The 23120-nt window shown below is 36.7% G+C and overlaps 1 protein-coding gene across 2 annotated transcripts; it reads left to right on the forward strand.

Annotated features, from left to right (window-relative positions):
- Positions 1–766: 766 nt before the first annotated feature.
- On the forward strand, positions 767–9703 carry HD1 (histone deacetylase 1). 2 transcript variants are annotated; one of them, XM_088501035.1, is made up of 8 exons: positions 767–963; positions 1220–1778; positions 3397–3837; positions 6548–6778; positions 7752–7819; positions 7903–7960; positions 9094–9177; positions 9295–9703. In XM_088501035.1, the coding sequence occupies exons 2-8, from the start codon at positions 1248–1250 to the stop codon at positions 9397–9399; spliced, it is 1518 nt and encodes a 505-aa protein (XP_088357161.1). In that variant the 5' UTR covers positions 767–963; positions 1220–1247; the 3' UTR covers positions 9400–9703. The 2 variants fall into 2 exon arrangements, with proteins under 2 accessions (XP_088357161.1, XP_088357160.1); XM_088501034.1 differs by having other exon boundaries at positions 1223–1778.
- Positions 9704–23120: the final 13417 nt, after the last annotated feature.

Below are 23120 nucleotides of genomic sequence, written 5' to 3' on the forward strand. Positions count from 1 at the left end.
CTAAAAAATTTAGAAAGGAATGTTAGGGGTCAATAACTTTTGTGATTTGTAGTCATCAAGATCAATGATGTTTTTAATGGTGTGAGATTTCATCCAATGGTGTAGGATTATTCACTTTTCTTTTGCTGGTCACATGTTGACCATAATTTAATAAAGTTGCTAGCTCCTAGACTTTTCCAAATTTAGATATGGAAGCGAGATGAGTGATATACCTTAACATTGTAATTTTTGGTGGGATGAACACAAATCGAACCCTCCGATTTGTGTTTAAAAAATTTTAAAAATTTGGAGTACACAAATCGGACCCTCCGATTTGTGTTTAAAAATTTTAAAAAATTTGAAATAGGATCCGATTTGTATATCAAAAAATCAGACGGTCTAATTTTTATAATTTTTATAAATTGAACGGTCCAATTTTAACTTCTAACATCAGAACTGCGTAAAACACCCATTCTCTCATGCAGCATACAAAAGATAATAAACAAACATCATAAATGAGTACCAAATTACGGGAGTGGATCCTCTCCAGTGAAAAAAAAACTGGATGATATACAGTGGAAGATCTTACCCTTCATTGCATTCTCTCTCTCATTTATTTCTGGTCCCACTTAAAGAATTGAAGGTGGGAGATTACACTGTATTCTCTCCAGTGACAAAAAAAATGGAGAGGATCCATTTCCCCAAATTACCAAGTACCAACCATTCTAGAATCTAGTCCTTTAGGTTATATCGAACGGCCACAAAAGGAAGGAGTACCGGTGTACCATGGGGCATTATAACAGCTGGCAAGTGGCTACGTATCTCTTGGGGTTTCTCTCATTTTAAAGACTGACAAGGCGAGCAGCGAGCAGGGAGCAGGACAGCAGCTCCTAACAAACAAAGCAGCGAAAGTGAAGAGGAACAAGAGAGTCCCGATTCAGTGCCACCGAAAGTGAAGAAGAAGAAGAAGACCCTCTTTTCACTGTAAACCCTTTCCCTCTTCTTATTCTTCTTATTATCGCTACCGCATTCAATTCCTCATTCTCTTACCAGTTACCTTTTCGTTTTCTTTTTTCAATTTACATGTTTTTGAAAATTTCTAGTTAGTGTTAGTTCTATGTCGATTTTCTAGTTCTAATTGACCAATTTTTCGGGACGTGTTTTACTCGTTCGTTGAGTTATCTTGGCTCGTTGTGCTTCCCTGTAAGTTTTGTTAGGATTATTGAATGTTTGAATTTAGCAGGGAAAATAAAAAATAAATAACTGCCATGGATGCTGGCGGCGGCAACTCGTTGCCATCTGCGCCGGACGGGGTGAAGCGAAAAGTGTGTTATTTCTATGATCCAGAGGTTGGGAATTACTATTATGGCCAAGGTCACCCTATGAAGCCGCATCGAATTCGGATGACACATGCTCTTCTTGCCCACTATGGACTGCTTCAGCATATGCAGGTCCTCAAGCCGTTCCCTGCTAGGGACAGGGACCTTTGCCGCTTCCATGCCGACGATTATGTTGCATTCCTTCGAAGCATAACCCCTGAAACGCAGCAGGACCATCTGAGGCAACTCAAGCGCTTTAACGTCGGCGAAGATTGCCCCGTCTTTGATGGACTGTACTCGTTTTGTCAAACATATGCTGGAGGTTCGGTTGGTGGTGCTGTCAAGCTGAACCATGACCAATGTGATATAGCTGTCAATTGGGCCGGTGGCCTGCATCATGCCAAGAAATGCGAGGCTTCTGGGTTTTGCTATGTGAATGATATTGTCCTCGCAATCTTGGAACTTCTTAAACAACATGAGGTTTGTATGACACCCTTTCATGCTGGTTTACATTTTTTGCGCTGCATTTTACATATGTTTTTATCAAGATGTCTCATGGTGAGAAATACTCATTTATTGTTTTTGTTGTTTTGATTATTATCCTGCGGTTTTGGTCTTTTGCTTCTCAGGATTTAGCAAGAGGAATTCCTTCTCCTTTATTAGTCTACAAAATGCTTCTGCTTCAATTATATGTTATCTTAGGTCTATGTTGAGGTTTCTTTGGTGGAGAAGCAAAGGAGTTTTACCAACTAGTTGCTTTGAATATATTCTGCCTGTTAGTTTTAGGTTGACAAATTGGAGAATATTTGTCTATTTCAGAAAGGGATGTGCTAATGGAAGCTTGAACATTTATATTCTTGAGCCTCCTGCACTAATGCAACATTTCTTGTATATACATTTAAGTGAAAAGGTTTCTGATCTCATAAAACAATATCCTAATGAATGGGCGAAAATAGTTCAGAGTTAGGCTTGACAGTTCTTCATTACTGCCTTTTCAGCAGTATGTAATCATCTAATTCTATTTTCTGCAAGAGTTATGTTTGTACGGCCTGGGACCAACTGACCAACTGCAGTGACCATGTTACTGCATACTTAGATTGAATACAATATGAGATAATCACATTGTTGTTGTTTTCACTTGTTTTTTATTATGTAAATATACAATTTGTGTAGTTTTATGTATAATGGAACATGGGCTAAACCTTCCCTTTGAACCTTACAAGCAGGGAAAAGAAACAAAGTTTAAGTGTTGGCAATAAGATTAAGGTTTTCAGCAAAATGAGTGAACAATTTAAACTTTGTTAAAGTAATGAATGTATTGGAAACTTGAAGGTTTAGTTTATCAATGAAAACCTTCTACACTGGAAAATAAATTAAAAAAAATAAAACACTTCCCAAAGCTTTAGTGACAAACATTGTTGGAAATATGGCTATTAGCTAGAAACCATAGATTACGAGTCTTGTTGATATTGGTCTAAGCAGGAGCTTACTCTGGTGGTTTTGATTTTTGTTAAGGCTCAGTATGCTTGCTAACTATTTATTTTTATTGAACCAATTTTTTAATCCTACAGTTTATGGTCATACATTTTTAAAAGCATGAACTACACTCCCTTGAATTTTCAGAAATGGTGAGAGCATTCATTGCCTAGCCTAAATTGCATTGAAGTCATCTTCTAAACCTATATGCAGAATATTGTTAGTTTTGTACACAACCAGTTTAAGGAAGTACAATGTGTGGCCTCTGTATTCTGGTTATTAATTGTTGAAAATTGAATATGGTTATGTGCTGTTTTTGTGAACTTTGAGGGCACATGAAATTCTTTTGGGAGGATGACCTTTGCATTGTTAGTTTTAATTTATTTATTGATGATTTCATCATTGTTAGTGTTAAGTGTTTTAATGGGCTAAATTATATTTTAAGGGGGTGAAATGTTAGATTTTTATATTGGTTTTTAAATTTTTTGGGGTGGCAACTGGCAAGTGTTTTGGGGCAACATCAGGGAGGTGAAGTTTAATTTATCTTCTTCTGAACTATACTTTCAACTTGCAATTTTTTGTGTGTGTTCCTATTTTGAAATGTAATATTTTTTATTTTCAGCGAGTTCTATATGTGGACATTGATATCCACCATGGAGATGGTGTGGAGGAAGCTTTCTACACTACTGATAGAGTCATGACTGTTTCCTTCCATAAATTTGGTGATTATTTCCCTGGCACGGGGGACTTACGTGATATTGGATACGCAAAGGGAAAATACTACTCTCTTAATGTTCCTCTTGATGATGGCATTGATGATGAGAGTTATCATTTCTTGTTCAAACCTATAATTGGTAAAGTGATGGAAGTTTTTAAGCCTGGTGCAGTAGTTCTCCAATGTGGTGCGGATTCTTTATCTGGAGATAGATTGGGATGTTTCAATCTTTCAATTAGGGGCCATGCGGAGTGTGTTAAATACATGAGATCATTCAATGTTCCCCTCTTACTACTAGGTGGTGGTGGCTACACCATTCGGAATGTTGCTCGTTGCTGGTGCTATGAGGTAAACTATTGCTTTAATAGATACGTTGCTATCATTATCTTTATAGATGGGTATCTCTCTTGGAGATGCAGATAGATTGGTGAGCTTTTACTCTTATGTATTTTTGCTTGTGTCTCTTTTGTTTATTGGTTCGTGACTGTCCTAATCTTTTATACCGAGTATCTCTTATTTTCCATACCTTTGTAATATGCTTCTCTACTTGTTATTATACCTAATGTTTTATGTTTCATACAAACAACAACTTTGCATTGCCCCACTGTGTGGAGTTGACTACATGGATCAAATGACATTAGAGTTCCGTATCATACAAGACAGACTACATTTGTGCATAAACTTTTTTTTTCCTTTTCAATAAAGGAAGAATATCATTAAGATGGGAAAAGAATTATACAAGAAATGAGAGGATACGAGATCCTCCCAACTAAATATTAGTACAAAAAATCTATGAAGCATAATTTTCCAATCTCCCAACATGTCTAGATCATGAGCTTTATACCATACAGAGAGTGAAAGTCTAATTCTATCCCTTATCTGAAAATCTATCATTAAAAAGCTGCGAGAATTGTGCTCCAGCCAAAATACTCATATCGCTCTTTAAACTATTAATATGTAAAAATCCTTTTTAATAATTTTCTATTAGGTTTTCATAGCTCTCCCTCTACCACTACTCTTTGTTGGATCCCTTCTTTGAACATGGGCATGCCACCTATGATGAGATTTTACCGTCTTCTCTATAGTCATTGCTACCCGAACTCTTCTTGTATAATGCCTTTATTCCTACCTAGCCATCTCTTTAAGCGTTCCCATCCCCATGTTCTGTTGGTCTTTGTTACATATCTAAAATTTGGGTGGTGCCTTTTTTAATTTTTTTTAACAAACAAGATGATAATAGGTTTGTTCACCTCACCGAGTCTGGAGATCAATGTAGATGATGGACATAAATTGGAGTAGAATCACCCAACAAAGGATCACCATACTCTTGTCCCACTAGATGGAGCTGGCTATGTGAATCAAATTCTGTCATAATATTTTATGGGATAAAGTACCATTTCTACCCATGAATGTTTAGAACGCTGACAAATTTACCTACGAAAAAAAGAAACTGATTTTATACCCATAAAAGATGAATTTCGCTTGACAAAACTACCCAAACCCTAAAAAAAATAAAAAATCCCCAATCTACCCTTTTTTTTAACCTAATCTAGCATATTTCCAAATTCCAATGTTCGTCTCTTCACCACCACCACCCCCAATTTCTATCCATTCCCTACCACTACTCTCTCACGCTCTCTCTCTAAATCTTCTTATATATCTCTGATTCCCTTGATTCCTATGGATTAGAGATTTCATATCTCTTTATATACAACAAGTATAATATGATTCAAATGCCACTGCATGAGTGAAGGGCACTAGTGCCAGATGCAGATTTTTTGCCAAAATCCAAATTGGATAATTGAGGGTTATTCCGAGGAGTTAGAGAAATCTTTCCTTGAGCACATGAAGAGCAGCCATCAGCCTTTCAATTACTACTTCCGGCGACAAGGTGGCGGCGCCAACGGTCTTATCTACCAGATTCGTCAACAAGCGTCACCTCCCCCTTTGCCACTACATCAGCGTCGACAACCACCGCGGCGGGCCCACGTTTCCGAATTAGTCAACAAGCGTCACCTCCCCCTTTGTCATCTACAACGGCATCGACAACCTCCACGGCAGCCCCAACGTTTCCAGATTCGTCAACAAGTGTTACTTCTCCCGTTGTCACCTACATTGGCGTCGACAACCTCCACGACGGCCTCAACCTTTTCAAATTTATCAACAAGCGTCTTGCATAATATTTATTCAATCAATTTCCCATTTCAGCTTGCTACATGATTGAATATAATAAAACTTGGGAAAAAAAAATCAATGGCAAGAACAATGTATCTGGTCGTGGTAATAGAGGCAGCAGCGGTATAGAGTTGGAGATGAACGTTCGAAGAGGAAAGATTTGAGTGGTGGTGGTAAAAAGTTGGGGATTAAGGTGGTGGTGAAGGAATAGAATTGGGAGTGGAGTAAGTTAGGTTAAAAGGGGTAGTTTAGGGATTCTTGATAATTTTTAGAGTTTGGGTAGTTTTGTCAACTAAAACTCATCTTTCATTGATATAAAGTCAGGGTTTTTTTCTCCTCCATGGGTAGATTTGTCAACATTCTGAACATTTATGGATAGAAATGGTAATTTATTCTATTTTATGATAAATCAAATGCACAAAAAGTCATTAGTATCTAAATCTTTCTATTGTTTTTACCTTTTATTTCATTTTCCTACTTTACTTCTAACTCTTTGTCTATTTGACTATCTTCGATATTATGGAATTGCTCTGTGAGCTGTTCCGATGTGTGTGATCGATGCTGCTTTTGAAACAGAAACCTTAGTAATTTACGGGGCCTATAAATATGTTAATTGAAAGAAAAAATGGTAAACATGAGAGTTTCAGTGATAATGATGTTAGATGGGTGAAGGCAGAGTTATTGTTTTCCTTTTCTTGTCTTGTAAGTCATGGATTTTTCTTTTCTTATTTATTTATTTACTTTTTATATACAACAGAGAATTAAGTATAAATTGTCTAAGTACAGCAGAGAATTAAGTATAAGTTTTCTTTGTTGTTGTATAATTGAGTCATTTGTCTGTATCGATATTTCACAAAATTGTATTTGTTATATGTTAGGGCAGACAGGAGTTGCTCTTGGAATGGAGGTAGAAGACAAAATGCCACAGCATGAGTACTATGAATATTTTGGTCCAGATTATACCCTTCATGTTGCCCCAAGTAATATGGAAAACAAGAATTCCCGTCATTTATTGGAAGAAATTCGATCTAGGCTACTTGAAAATCTTTCCAAGCTGCAGCATGCTCCCAGTGTCCAGTTTCAGGAAAAGCCTCCTGATTTTGATGTTGGAGAGGTAAGCTTTGTAGGTCTTCATTTTATTAAATTATATTGCAGTTGCTATCTTCTCCCCCTTTTTTCTCCTCTCACATGTGCTTCTTTTCAGTTAATGATAATTTTTTTGGCAGCCACTTCTACAGAAGTAAAACATGACTCTAATAATATTTCTGAACTTTGCAAGTAAAGAAACAGGGGAATAAAAAGTATTCATGTTATCCTTTTCAAGTTATTCCATGATTAATTGCTCTTCTTTATTAGTTGTTTCTTCTGTAAAGTCTTGGTTGTCTATTTTGCAAATTATGGAACTGCCTAACCTCCTAACCTCAAAAAGAGGTGTAATTTTCCCAATAAAAAAAGAAATCTATAATACCAAATAACCCAAAATCTAAATGCAAAGGCTCTGGTGTACGTCACATAGTGCACCATACCAACACTTTTCTGTTCATTGCTCATTCTGCTCCAATTCTAGACATCCTTATCACTTCTCTGTCGTCATCGTGAAGATTGACCTTGCCTCCTTCTGCGGCTATCTTCTACCTCCTAGCCCTTAGCAACGGTTCCTTAACATCTTTGCCTCCCCTGTCATCCTCTGAGCTGGCAATGCTGCATCAGCTTTGGCGTCCTCCCCTCTGCCAGAACTTTCATTTTTGTCTTAATATAAAATACCTATGTGTTAGAAGAGACAAAGGTTACTCTCTGTCTTCTGCTGGGGTCCTGGGCAAGTAGATCTGCAAATAACTGCCAGATGTATTGCGAGTTGATGATTTGGATGGAAGAAACAAAGGTTAGATAGATTAAGTATATGGTTTTTGAGGGTTAATAAAAAAGACAGCTCCCAGACATCCCACAGTCTTCCCTTCCCTTCTAACCTCAGCTATCAACTAATGTATCCCGAACAATAATTCATAATATATCCTAATCCTTAGCCTAAATATATGGATCTAGTCATGATGTACAATTTCATATCTGAGAAATTCATGATTTTCCAGGCAGATGAAGATCAAGATAATGGCGATGAGAGATGGGATCCTGATTCTGACATGGACATTGATGATCGGTATGTTGCTTATCCTCAGCCTACTTCTTATCATGTAATATCAGACAATCAACGTATCTTCAGTTTGTTACCTTGTTAATCAGAGAGATTCTTCCGGGCAAAGTGAAAAGAGAAACAGTTGAACCTCCACACAATGATCAGGTATGTATTTCCTTGTTAGTTTGTGAAGTAGTTATTAATCAAATATGCAGGAACTCAATATTCATCTAGAATTTAATATTGGTTTTATGTTATCTCCGTTATTCAGACACAACCTAGAATTATATTTTATTTATTACATGTATAAAGAATCCAACCTCTTATTATTGCATATGATCATATTGACTATACCTTCAGGTTCCAACAAATGTTAATGTACACTACAACTTATAAAGCGAATATTATTCCTCAACAATTTCTCTTGCCACGCTGCTTAATGTATAGTAATTAGAGCCTTTCAGACTTTCAAATTAAACGAGGCAAAAGTGTACGAACCCAGAAAAAATATTGGGAAAAGATAGAATCTAACATGTAGACGATATAGTGAAAACATTAATATTCCAAATATTTGCATAACGCTTTTCCTACTAGGAGAGCTTAGCTGAAAGGATCACGTGGACATTGTTGTTTCCTACTGTCACTATGTGTATAAACACAGGTTTTTAAATACAAGCCCTTTTAATGGTTTTTACTACGTAGTCTCTTTACTTAGCTATCCTTCATCTTATCTATTCTTATTAGGGATTCTATCGATCTTATGACATGACCAAGCTATATTTGGTTGATGTTAACAGGCTTAGTGTTAGTGGTTAGTTCATATACACCATGATGGAATTATGGTTATGATTCCCACTCGTTATCACCAATTGTTTTTAGAGTCACAGACAAGAGGTAACCAATTATATATAGGGTCTGTTAGCAGCATTTTCCTGTGTTATACAACACATTTTGAGTAAGTCTTCAGTGAATTGCTTTCTCTTTGTTGTATCCTTGAATACCATAGAATATATTGGTTTATCAAAGATTATCTTGAATGTTCCCTTGGGATAATTGAGTAAATTATGTTGCCCTCTCCTTGAAGATGCTTATAGGGTAGGACTTTACTTTGTTCTTTAATCTTTACGCTATCATGATGGATATTTACCAGCAATTTTGTGTATACTGTTGTAGATTAAGCTTTTCTCATTTCTCATTTCTCATTTCAACACTCGATTTAATTACATTTTTAGCTTCTGTTGAAAACCATTATATGGATTTACATGTGAATTCATGACATGGAACTTCTCTGTATGCAGGCATTCCAAGAGGATCAGAGAAGAACTGCAGAGCATTTAAGAAGCTCGGATAATGCAGCAGAGGAAGCAGCAGCTTGCTTGAAGGTGAATTCCATGCCATAGTTGTTATCACTAAGCATGCATGCATTACATAAAAGTATCACTTGAAAGTTCACCATCGCTATTTTTTTTTAAATATAATTTCAATGCGTTTTCTTGCAGCCTTTGGATATCAGTTCCCAGCCAGTTGATGAAGATAATGTGAAAGTTGAACAGGATCATGCTGTGAATGATTTGGTGAGAGAGATGACGGATCTGAAGGGTTAAGCAAAGGGGGTTTTCAACTGACTGATGAGCTATGGTGCCGGTTCGATGATCGGTTCATGCAGTCACATTTCCCAAAATGTTGGAGGTGTGACGGCCAATTGGATTTTCTTAAGCTGTATACCTCCCTCATCATTTTCTTAAGTTGAGGGCAAAGATTGGAAATTTAATTGATGTTAACACACAGCACTTGGTTTCTTTGTATTAGATGTAAACATAAAATGGATGGTGATGTTCTCATGGATATCTAAACTCTCTTTAAGTGTAGTATCCTTGTTCAAGTTAATAGGTGAATTTTTTCTGTGCCCACATTGTATACAAAGCTGGGGTAAAAAAAAAAAAAAATTCATAACGGATATTAGAAATCATATTCGCTATTATCTAATTTGGGGTTTGTTTATTTAGATTAGTTTTAATGCATTGCATGTGTAAATGAATTGGGAAATGCTATTTTAAAAACTAGTTTAAGCAACTACCTAAAAAGCTAAAATAGAGTGAGTGGGATCACCACGCATGACTTCGACGATGGTGGTTAAAACTTAGTCTTAAGTTTACAACCATCACACCAACTCAGATAATCACTAAGGATAAAACTTTAGTGACTTAACTTTCAGACAGGCTGGTTCACTCGTTCCTCTATAGATACTCTGATATTTCATTTCGATAATCTAGTGTTTATTTTATTGTGGAGTTAGGCATCAGAGTCTGTATTTTTGATTAGTCATAGTAAATTAATAATAGAACTGATCCTAGTGTTCATAAATCTTTTTATCTGACAGCAAGGCCTGTCACATATTTTAGCTAGAGAAAGTCTAGTAAATTAAACTATTTACCTAAATGAGCTCTTAAAAATGTTTTAAAGTTAATTGAATAAACGGGCCTGTTACACATACAAGCAAAAAGGCCCTACAAATCATATAAGTCCCCAGCCCACAATCCTTGCATACGCGCACTGAATTACATTGAATGGAGCGTCATTTACACGCGCTCCACTCAAACGGTTGCACTTCGCGTAAACCGCTCCTTAATGGCGCACTCTTCCTCTTCTCCAAGCCATTCGAAGAAAACACAACCGTTCCATTTTCGAGCAACATTCGAAACTGAAGATATAGAATTCGTCGCGAAGATTGGAACATTTCATCAACACAACATAGAACTTTCGATCAAGAATCTCTAGAAAAAACAAAGTTATAATACTCAAGGTACGTTACGTTACTATTTTAGTCATCCTGTATATTTTCAAGATTTCGAAATCGAAGAACTAGGTTTTACTGTTCTTCTACGTTGTTGTACGTTTTACTGTTCTTCTTGTTCTACGTCTCATTTTACAGTTTATAATGTTCTACTTGTTCTAGGTTTTACTGTTATTCTTGGTTTATGTTACACTGTTCTTCTTAGTTCTTCTAGGTGTTACTGTTCTTGTTGTTCTAGTTCTTCTGGTAACTGATTTTTGGGGGTATATTCCGTAGTTTGGTGGGTGTATATGGAGTAATTTGTTGGGTGTATATGGCATAATTTGTTGGGAGTATATTTCTGAACTGATATACTGTAATAATCAGCAGTTGTAACTGTTCTTATATTTGCTTGTCCATGGGTGTATATTGCTTGACCTTGTAATGTTGCTTGACCTTGTATATTAATGCATGTTTGAGTGATATCTGACTGATATATATGGGTGTATCTGGATCATATCTATGGGTGTATCTTACTGATATCTATGGGTGTATTTGACTCATATCTATGGGTGTATCTTACTGATATCTATGGGTGTATTTTTCATTTCAGAAAAAATGGCAGCGAGAAACCAAGCTGGAAAAAATGTAAGAACAAATATATGTCTTAGATGAAATCAGTTTTATATAATAGAAATATATCTGACTATAATTTTGTTTTGTTTACAGCAAACCAAAGACCTTAAGTGTGCAACACATTTGTTAAGTGAGAAATTCAGAAACATGAGTGAGGAGAAGAAAATGATTGTTAGGAATTTGGGATTCGGTGACTTGATGCACATTCCGCCACTAAGGGTGCATCACCAACTATTAAGGGAGTTGGCTAACAACTTCAAATTAGGGGAGAACAGACTGGAAACCGGCTACGGTTCTTTTAAAATAAGACCAAAAACAATAGGTGATGCGCTTGGCATCAACGCATCAGGTAACTCGCTAAAAATTATAGGTGTATATTAACTGCTACTTGGGTGTATTTAAATTGATGCTTGGGTGTATTTGAACTGATTTTCATACTATGTTGTTTTCCTTTTTGTAGGAGATCTATTTCCTCAGAAAGTCAATTATAAGGATCTTTATGAGGATGATAAAGAAATTTTTAGAAGATTCCAGGGTAAGACCCTAAAAAATCTTACAGATGAGATGATGGATATTGGCGTTGGTAACGAACAGGATCGCCTAATGTTTAAGAGGATTTTCATCCTCTATATACAGATGGCATTCCTTTTACCAACGACAATAAACAAAATCTCACCTGTGCACCTGGCCCCAATTTTTGAGATGAACACCATAACAGAGTGAAACTAGGGAGGGCATGTTTTGAGTTTTATCATCAAGGGAATAAGTGATTACAAGGAGAAAAAGAAAAAGGCAATTGATGGCTGCCTCTTTGCCTTGATGATAATTTACTTTCATCTTTCTAAAAATAAAGACAAGAAAAGGGCAGAAAGACCTCCAAAACCATGGATTGCCAACTGGAGTAAGGAGCAGTTGGTCGAAAGAATGAGGGCGGAAATAAAGGAAAATATGGTAAGTGATCATAATATGTTGGGTGTATTTTATTTACTTAAATGCTGCTAACTAAAATTTCTAATGTTTCAGGGGATTGTAAAAATGGCAGAAACAAGAGAAAAAATGAAAAAAATAGAGAGAAAAGAAAAAAAAAACAAAAAAAAGGAAGGCAAGTTCAACATCATCTTCGGAGACAGAAACAACTGATAGTGACAATTCTACCTCTGAGTCTGAGACTCAAGAAGACTCAGAGGATTCACCAAGAAAAGAACCCAGCAAAAAAGGAAAAAAGTAAGTACCATACTTAGGTGTATTTTCTTTATAAAGTTGGGTGTATTTTTTTTTATCAAGTTGGGTTGTATTTTGTTAATCCAGTTGGGTGTATTTTGTTTATTAAGTTGGGTGTATTTTGTTTATTATGTTGGGTGTATCTTGTGCATTCATTTGAATGTATTTTATCCCTATTAGTGTGTTTTTAAATAATGATTGTTTGCCTTCTAGAATGGAGTCCAAAAAAAGAAAGAAGAATCAGGAGGATTCTGATTCAGAATCCGAATCAACTGATGAGTAATGTTTTGAAATTATTACTCCTTTTCTTTGGGTTTATTATCAAGATTTCATGTATTAACAGAGTGTCTGTTGTTAACTTATAGAAGCGAACAATCATCACCAGTGAATAAGCAAAAAACAAAGAAAAAGACACAGAGAACACCAAAAAAGTAAGCACTTCTTTGGATAGTATTTTGTGATAAAATTAATTTTTTATTTCTGATTCATACTTGTTTTTTCCACCCAGTACACAATCCAAAAAGAAAAAGGTTGTTGTTGAGCATTCATCTCCTGAACAAGATCAATCCTAGCATGGGTACAGTACTTTGTAAGCTATATTACCGTCTATCATCATGATTATATTTGTTAACATGTTCTTTTATGAATGTACTGACAGATCTGAAATACGAAGTGAAGATCTAGATGATTTGTTAAGGAAAAACAATGAAAATTCTGCTGCACAGGGGTATGTCTTATTGGGGTGTATATTTCAGATTTTAGGGTGTTTTCTTTGCTAATAATTGTTTCTTGTTTCGCAGGGAGAAGGAAGCTGACCTGCGATCGACGGAAGGTCACTATGTCTCCTCTGAAACGTAAGAAGCTTTATTTGATAAAATCTTGTTATCATGACTTAACTGTATGATATTTTGTCTGAATAACATGAACTCTGTTTAGAATACCAGACGTAAACTTGGGAAGTGATGATCCTTCCTCTCAAGGACACACAGAACAAAGTAGCGTAAACAGACCGGCAGAGAGCATGTAATTTCTCTTTCAAATAACCGTTACTTTTGTTCTTTTATTGCCTTATACTTCTAATTCTGTATATATTTTTTTTAGAAAAAAAAATCCCTTTATTGTTTTATTCGAGAAAAAAAAGGGAGGAAAAAAAAGCAAAAACTGCAAGTATGTAAGTTCTCAAAAATCAAAGCCTGTCTTTTTTTTGAATTGTTCGGGTGTATTTTTGACATTCTTTGGGTGTATTTTAGGTTGAGTCTGGTTGAAGAGTCAGCCATTGAGCCGGCTGATTCGAATATGATGGTTGTGAGGGAAGAGACACCGTCCGAAGGGCTTCCAATGTGAGTTTTTCAAGAATATTTCAACCTTATAACCTTTTTATTTTCAAAGGCATTGTTAACCTTTCATTTTTCTTCTTGTTTAGAGTTCCGATTCAAATTTGTCTACCAGTGTCCCAAACAACCACTGTGCTGTAATTTGAAGAAACACCTGAGACAAAATATGAACCAACCCCTCTGCTACAAATTGAAGGAACTACAAAAACGTAAAAAATAATATTGGGTGTATATTTGTTTACACTTTGGGCGTATATTGGGTTACAGTTTGGGTGTATATTGCTCCTGAATAGTTTTTTTTACGTCATGATTAATTTTATGTGCCGTGCAGCACTCCTGAACCCCCCCCCAACAACTTGAAAAAAGCACACCCACACTTCCCCCAGCTCCATCTAAAATGTAAGTTCATTAGAGTAAAATCAATGTTTTGGTTATCATCCGTATATTCTTATTGTTATAATATGTTGTACATGATCACGCAGTAATCCAGCTCCAGAAGACGCTGCTGCGTTGATGATGATGGCATGGACAGCATCGTACGTTCCTAAAAAAGATCCGATGCCATCATTCAGCCTTGGCTTCACTGATTCCAGCCAAGAAGAAACAACAACACAAGAGGGGGCGTCAACGCAAGATGAACACATGGCAAAAACTCCAGAAACCCCAAAACTGCTAGAATAATTAGAGGATCTGGTACATAAAATTGCAAGTGGTGGGGTGACAAAAAAAGAAAAAAGTCCGCAGATTCCAAAGGAGAGTGGGGCAGAGAGTTTTGAGAAGTTTGAAACTCCTGTCAGGCCAAATTTAAATACTACTGACATGAAACAGAAATGCTACCACTGGGCTATACGAGTGAAGACCTACGCAGATGGGCTAACTGATGAGTTTGACAATATCTGCAGAGTCCAAGCCCAAGATATATACACTCTGTCAAAATTTCACCTTGCATCACTCGCGCCTAAAACACATATAGAAGTTGAGGTAATATTACAACAACATTAATTTTTTTTATCACCAAAATTAACTACAATCCTGATTGATGTAAAATTGATTTCGGCATCTTTTTCTAGATTGTCTCTGCCATGTGCTTCATCGTAAACTAACAAAATATTCAAAGGTTCAAGAAGAAGTATACTGTCTCCCCCCTGATATTGTGGTAAGGGTTGCTTCAACGAATTTTGGGTGTATTTTCTGCATTCCTTAGGATGTATTTTTTTTCTTACACTGGGTGTATTCTGTTTATTCATTTGGGTGTATTTTCTGTATTCAATTAGGTGTCAGTTGTTTATTCGTTTGGGTGTATTTTCTGTATTCATTTGGTTGTTCTCAATTTTTGCAGAACATGGCCCTTGCAAATCATCCAGAGGGGGTATTTTTACAGCCTAAAAACAATAAGCCATTCAGGGTGGAAGACTACCCAATGTTCATACCCTTCTTGGACCTTCAAAAATTAAAATCACATCGTTATGTGAGTTTTCATTTCTAAAACTACTTATTACCATTTTTTACTTATGTGCCAAATAAACTAAAACAGTGTTCAATCTGATCATATTTCAGATATTTACACCTGTTTGCCATTCATTTCATTGGTGGTTATGGATCGCTGATACAAGAAAGAGGAAATTTTATATAGTCGACCCATTACACAACAAATCTCCTTCCGATGCGAGAACTGTGCTGAATACATTTGTTGTAAGTTGGTTCTGTGTTCTATATATATATATATATATATATATATATATATATATATATATAGTTGGGTGTATTTATGTTTAATATAAGGGATAACTATTAACTCCTTTGGGTGTATCCTTTTATTGAAATTATTCATGTATTACTAATTTGTTTTGTGTTTTAAGGGATACGTAATTTCACAAATTAAAGTATATGCTAGGGGGCACCTCTGAAATCAAAGGACAAGGACAGGGAAATTGTAGCACCATACTTTCGCATCTCGGGCCAAAAGACAAGGTATAAATCTTTCACTCTGAAAATTAAACTTTCCTATATGTAATTTATACTTTATTTTTCTGTTTTCAGCTATGACTGTGCTATCTACGTAATGAAGTGGCTTGAGATATTTGAGCCCGCAAATATTAAGAGGCGAAAGTATGAGTGGGACAATTGGATCCAGATAAATATGTTTAAAACAAAATAACTCTGTATTACATTACTCAATTAACATGGTTGATTAAATAGAATATTCTTTTTTACTGTAGGACGAGGTTGACCACTTTAGAGTAGAATATGCTTCCCGGATTCTATTTCATGACATGAATCTAGACAAAGATGAAGCCATTAGGGGAAGTAATGCAATCAGACTGTCCAAGCCATCCTTGTTGTTATTGAGTTCATATTGTCAGATAGATTCTCAGGATGTTGACACTGCTTAATGTAAATGTTATATAGTCTTGTAACAAATGGAAGACATATTGTAAATATTTGACAATTATAATGCAGTTTATTGTGAAATTTCTTTCAATAATTAAACTCTGTCTGCTGTATTTAAAATGTATGAATTACAGGTACTATAATATGAAGGAAAACATCAAATCAAATATACACCCATAACCTGCCATTTTTTACACCCAAAGAAAGTTGATTATACACCCTGAAATCTATCCCCCCTGATGCTTTATCCCTAAAACCCTGAACCCTAAACACTTAATACCATCCATATGCAAACTGTATTTTATAACATAAAACCCATAAAACATTGTAAAAAAACAAACAGTATTTTTTAACATAAAAATAAGGTTCTGAAGTATATATATGTATATATATGTAAAATGTGAAATACAAGAAAATTTAGAAATACACCCAAACGAACAGTGCTTTTACACCCATATTCTGTAACTATACACCCAAAGAATTATCCGCTGCTGCTGGTACCCTGAACTGATAATTCATAACACGTGCTTGATATTGGCTAGAATTTGAATGCACCACTGATGCAGCATCAAAGAGGTTCAACTGAATATAACAAACTCACATATTAGCTAAACTATTAACGAGAAAATTAAACTCAATCACCACGTGTTTAAAGAACATCACTTTTACCTCGTTTAAAGCTTTCGTTTTCTTATTCTTTGTGACATTTGCAATCTGTTTGTCCAACTTTGAACCTAGCCTATTTTTTGAACGTCCTCTTGTTCGAATCCTTGGAGGGCTTTGAAGCTCGTTAACGGATTCCAAGTTGGCATCTTCGTGAGATAAAGAAGATGTGCCCTTCCTTTTGGCTTTCAATGATTCCATCTCAACCATGACGTTATCGTACGCACGATGCAGAATTGCAGTCAGCTCCTCAGATTCGGATGCAAATTTGCAAATATTTTGCGAACGAAAAACCAATTGGTCAAACCTCTTGCTTCTTGGCTCCAACAGTGGCTCGTCGTGGCTGCTCTTGATGTGTGTGTGTCGCCTCTTTACCTTCTTGCTCCATCATTCCATTATATATCTCGGTGACACTTGGCTTACTCGTTCAAAGCTTAACACGCTTAGTGCGTGACGGCACAATATTCCTATCGACTCGAATAATAAACATTGGCATTTTACCTCGGCTGCTACTGAGTCGTAAGTAACCACAAACTTGTTGAATATTGAGCTGGAAACTTGTTCTCCGACTTCGTATACTGAATAGCCTAGAGCGGAATTCGTTAATCTAGTGATGCAATTCGCCTTTCCTCTGAATTGTGCTTGCACTTTCCTAAACTTTTGATGAGTGTACACATCTTGAAACTGAGCTTCAATGGAGGATTTGGTTGCACACGGTATGACCGTATGAAAATCTGCAGCATCTGATTCTCTCTCTACTTGCTCCCTGCTTTCGAGGCAATTATCGTATTGTTTGACGAATTGAATAAGCGAGCTGTTCCGGGTAATAAACTTGTTAAAAAATGAATGCATGCTCTCGCTCCTTTGTGTGCTTCTCATCCCTGCCCAGAAGTGGTGATCCAGATATATTGGAACCCATATATGACGGTCTTCATAGAGATCTGCAGAATACACCCAAACACAGACTATGAATATACCCCAAAAAACATGCAATTTACACCTCTGCTGCATATTTTAAACAAACATTACCTGAAAGCCACTTGTTGTCCACAAGACCAAAATTCAGTAGAAAATCATTCCAATTCCTATCAAATGAGTCTTTGCTATGAGAGTTCCAAACAACTTGGCTCATTTCTTGTTCAATTTCTGCATGTCCCTTGTACCCATTTAATTTGCTTGGAATCTTCTTCATGATGTGCCAAATACACCAACGGTGAATTGTTGTTGGCATACAGGCCTCTAAAGCCCTTTTCATTGATGCGCATTGATCGGTGAGAAACCCTTTCGGAGCATTTCCTCCCATGCAACGAAGCCAACATTGAAATAACCATTTGAATGATTCAATTTCTTTGTTTTTCATCAAAGAGCATCTGAGAAGTGTTGACTGACCGTGGTGATTCATCCCGACAAAAGAACCACAAACCAAATTATACCTGAAACAAATTACCATAGTGCAGAATGGAAAATCATTAGATACACCCAACAAATGCTTTGTATACACCCAAAAACATGCAATACACACCTCTGCCGCGGATTCATAAAAATACATTAATTTAGCATCATAAACAGGGACAGTTTGTTACCTGTTTGTATTGTAGGTGGTGTCAAATAAAATAACATCTCCGAAATACTCAAAGGCAGCTCTACTTCTTGCATCGGCCCAAAAAGCCAACTTAATCGATTGATCCTCCTCAAGTTCAAGCTCAAAAAAGAAATTCTGATTCTTCTCTTTCATTCTTAACAAATATTTCCCGAATTTCTTTGCATTTTCTTGTTCGGAAACATTCTGCACTTCTCTCGTAATGTAATTCCTCACATCCTTTTCAATAAAATTTAACTCGCGATGACCCCCGGCAGCCGCAACAAATGATTGGTAGGTTTTGCTTGGTCTAATACCAGCCTCCTCGTTATTCTCTATTGTACGACGAATGGACATGCTTAGTTCCCTGTGCTGTTTGAGCATCTCTGCTTTACTTGGACAGCAAGGGTGTGAATGATCCAGCACAACCTTTGAAATGATCCAAGCACCAACATCCTTCAATGTATGTATATAAATTCTTGCAGGACAGTTTAAACTGGCTGTCGGATTCGTCTTCTCGGTCGGAGATATTTTAGATTTCCATTTTCCCTCTCTGCTACATGTAATCAATTGATTCTCAATCTTGTTTCCCTTCCTATTTGTGCTTCGAACTCTTGTAGAAAAACCTGCAGCCTTGGCGTAGTTCTTGTAAAATTTTCTAGCATCTTCAAGGGTGGTAAAGGTCATTCCAACCTTCGGAACAAACTGGTCATCAACAACAGAGAGAGGCTGCAGAATACACCATGTCAAAAACTAAAAATACACCCAATCATTGCTGATATAATACACCCGAACGGCAACAACTCAACTAAAATAACAAAAAAAAATCATAAACTATAAATAGACAGGCTACAGAATACACCATGTCAAAAAATAAAAATACACCCAATCATGTCTGATATAATACACCAGAACGACAACAACTCAGCTAAAATAACAAAAAAAAACCATAAACTGTAAATACACAGGCTGTAGAATATACCATATCAAAAACTAAAAACACACCCAATCATGTCTGATATAATACACCCGAACGACAACAACTCAGCTAAAATAACAAAAAAAGCCATAAACTATAAATACACTCACACTTCTCGCAAAAATACACCCAAAAACGTTCTGATCTACACCCGAGTGTTTGCTATAAATTCCAGATAATTAATCAAAACTAATACATTACATTCAATCCACAGATTCATGTTAACGTGTTAGTTTCACAGTCAATGTTCACGAATTATTCAGCTACACAATGCTATACAAATGACTGCAACAAAATTCAGAGTAATCGTATGTAAATCAAACCTCAGGAACTTCGTTAGATTCAAATTCATAATCCACTTCGCCCTGATTCAGCTGACAATCTGAGGTTGAATCATCCATAATCTTCAAAACGAGTTCAAACTTTGATTTCAGAAAACAACAAATCGAATAGAAAATGAAGCTGGAGTTGCAAAGAGAGGAACTAACATAAATGACGAAGAACATACCAGTGAGAAAGGAGGGGAAAAGAACGATCGAGAAGAAGCAGGGGAAGACGCGTGAGAAGAAGAACGAGCAAATCTGGAAATAAGGAGAACGAAGAAGAAAACAAATCTTTTAAATTTGGTAGTTATATATACGCGGGATCTTTATATAGCGCGTGTACGTGACGTAACCCGTGCAGCGCGTTTTGGGGTTTTATTGATTAATTAACTTGTAAAGCATACAAGCCCTAATGACTTGTATGCAGAGCTTTTCTGTTGAATAAATATATGCCAACATATCTTACCCGCTTGATGTAGATAATGTTAAGGGATAAGTACTTTTTTTCATCCCCAAGGTCTGGAGTCAAAATCAAAATTGTTCTCGACCTTTTTTTCTTATTAAAATCATCCTCAACGTTACAAAATGTTATAAAATCATCCTTTTGTCCAAAAACAACATTTTTTGGATGATTTTACCCTTAAATAAAAATTAAAAAAAGTGAAAAATGGGCATTGCTTCCCAGCTGTTCGCATTCTCTCTCTTCCTATACATAGCCTTTCTCTACTTCATTACCAAGTCCAAGACTTCCCCTAACCTCACCCTCTTCGACTTCTACTTCTTGCTCGCCTCCGTCGGAGCCAGTGGTTTGTTTCCCTTCCTTTCACATCTCTTCTTTTATGCTTCTGGTTTCAATTATTTAACCACCTCAATTCCATTCTTCATTACCAGCTGGGATTTACGGTAAGTTTTATTTCACTTTCTAAACATAGATATATACATACATTAAGCTCTCAATTGCAGATTTTTTGATGATTTTTCTGACAGCAAAGGTGCGTATAGGACTTCACTCTCCAAGGTGGATTGGTTGCATGGCAGGGCTGCTGAATTTGCTATTGTAAATTTGCTGAATTTATTGTTTGTTGAATTTGATTGTTGCTGTTGCTGAAGAAGAGAAGAAGAATTGGGGTTTTTTGAGTGGGGGAGGGGGAGGAAAGGGGAATGAGGGTGGGGTACTGGGGTGTGGGTTTGAGTCATCAGCGCCAATCACGCTGTGCGGAGCTCTTGTGGAGCCTCAACTCGAAGCGGAGACCCGACCCGGAGAAGTTATAACGGTTCGGATCTGTCCACAAGAACTGAACCGAAATGGAACTGGAAACAGAAGGGAGGGGAGGAAGCTTTCGCTGGTGACGGTGGAGGTTCTAGCGAGGATGAGTTCGGTAGTCACAGTGGGTTTGGATTGTTTTTTCGAATGTTCTAGGTTTTTGGCCCTCTTTGTGGACTTGATGAATCCTGGATTTTGATTGTAAAGTTTGAAGCTTTTCTGAGTTTAAACTTGGGATTGTGCATTGATACCTCACAACAAGGGTAATTCAGCAACTGTGCCATTCTCAATGCATTTGGTTCTTTATGTGCTGTACTAGTTTTGGTACATTTTCCATGGTCATTTGGAGCTTGGGGTCAAATATTTAAGTTTCTCTTATTTTTACCATTTTTAAGAATCTGTATCTAGCTTGACCACTGTTTTTTAATTACGTTGCTTGTAATTTTAAAGCAGTTTTTGTACAAAATTTATCTTTAATGTAGTTTTATTTTGCCAATTTTGGAGATTGAAATTATTTTGGGAATTTGTCAATGGAGGGTTTGGGTAGGTTTTTTTTTAATATTTTTTATTTTTGTTTAAGGGTAAAATTGTCCAAAAAATGTTATTTATGGACAAAAGGACAATTTTATAACGTTTTGTAACGTTGAGGATGATTTTAATAAGAAAAAAGGTCGGGGACAATTTTGATTTTAACCCCAGACCTTGGGGATGAAAAAAGTACTTATCCCTAATGTTAATGTGTAATAAGGGAAAGAAATAGGCTTCATTAGCAAGGAAAAAAAGTAAATCCCTATAGTAGTCCCTGAGATTTGCGTGATTACCTAATGTAGTCTTCAAGATCCCGATTTTCCCACTGTAGTCCTCCAGATAGAGCTCCGAGTACTCATAATGGTCCCTGGGCATATTTCTGGTGATGAGTCATCACCGGAGCGCTTACATGGCGTCATTTTGCCACGCTGTAGCTGAGCTGGCTCATTTCCCACTATACCCACATTGGTTCCTCGCAGTTGGTGTTATTGTACAAAGCCAAACTCCTGCACGCTTCACTCTCCTTCTTCCTCGCATTCTTTAGGCTCTCAATTCTCTTCCTCTATGCTCTCCAAACCTACATCCACCCCGATTCCCAACCCTCCACCTCCAATGGCCTTCGTGCTGCCATTCGCCGCCCTAACACTCCCAAAGGCCCTGCTCCCAACCTCAGAAAGGGCCCCAAGAGTAAGGACAAGCTCAATTTCAACGAGAAGAATGCCCAGATCTTCAGGCTCAGGCTCGACCATGCTCACCTCCATTTTGCCGGTCTTGATGGGTTTTGGAAGGTTCTCCTTGCTGCATTCATGGGATTCCTTTCATTGGTGTTGTTCATTCCTGCTTCTAGAATTGTACGTTCCTTTTGGCTTGGAACTGATCAGATTCGTTGCAATTTGGCCATGATCACTTGTGGATAGTTTGGTCGCACCATCCCTTATGCAAACCAACTGTTTGTTATATTTACTGCTTTGATTTGGATTAAGCCTTTAGCTGAGATTTTCGTGGATAGTTTGGGAAATCCTTTCTTTAACCATAGCATATTGTTGGCAGCTGTACACTTTATGGCTTTGGGTTCAGCTGCATGAAGCTGTTCCTGGAAAAAAGTACAACAGATATGTAGAGCTTGCTCAAGCAACATTTGGTGAGTTTATTTGATATAGTTTATTTATTATATCACATTGTTATGTAAAGTTGCATAATTAACAATGCAAGAATGCTTTACATATAATTGATCCTCAAAAACTATGTTGGGTACTCAAACCAAGTTAATTGAAGATTCATACACATATAACAGTCCTAAAACTATCATTGCATGATTTGAAAAGGTTTCAATCTTGCTTTTTCAGGTGAAAGATTGGGGGTGTGACTTGCTCTCTTTCCAACTGTTAGGAATTGCAACTGCATTGATCCTTATAGGAGGGGTAACCATGAAACTCTTCTTCCAAATAGTTTGTGGTCCAACGTGTACCTCAAATCCTTTAACCACAGTGAAGTAGTACCTGGTTTTTACTTCTCTATCCATTATCCTATCTCAGCTTTCAAATCTCAATTCAATTGCAGGGCTCTCACTCATAGGTGCTGTGACAACAATTACTTACTCCACCATAGTTTGGGTTCTATCTGTGAGCCAACAA

The sequence above is a fragment of the Arachis ipaensis genome, chromosome B1, assembly GCF_059453495.1.
Source record: "Arachis ipaensis isolate K30076 ecotype BB chromosome B1, ASM5945349v1, whole genome shotgun sequence".
Taxonomy (NCBI): domain Eukaryota; kingdom Viridiplantae; phylum Streptophyta; class Magnoliopsida; order Fabales; family Fabaceae; genus Arachis; species Arachis ipaensis.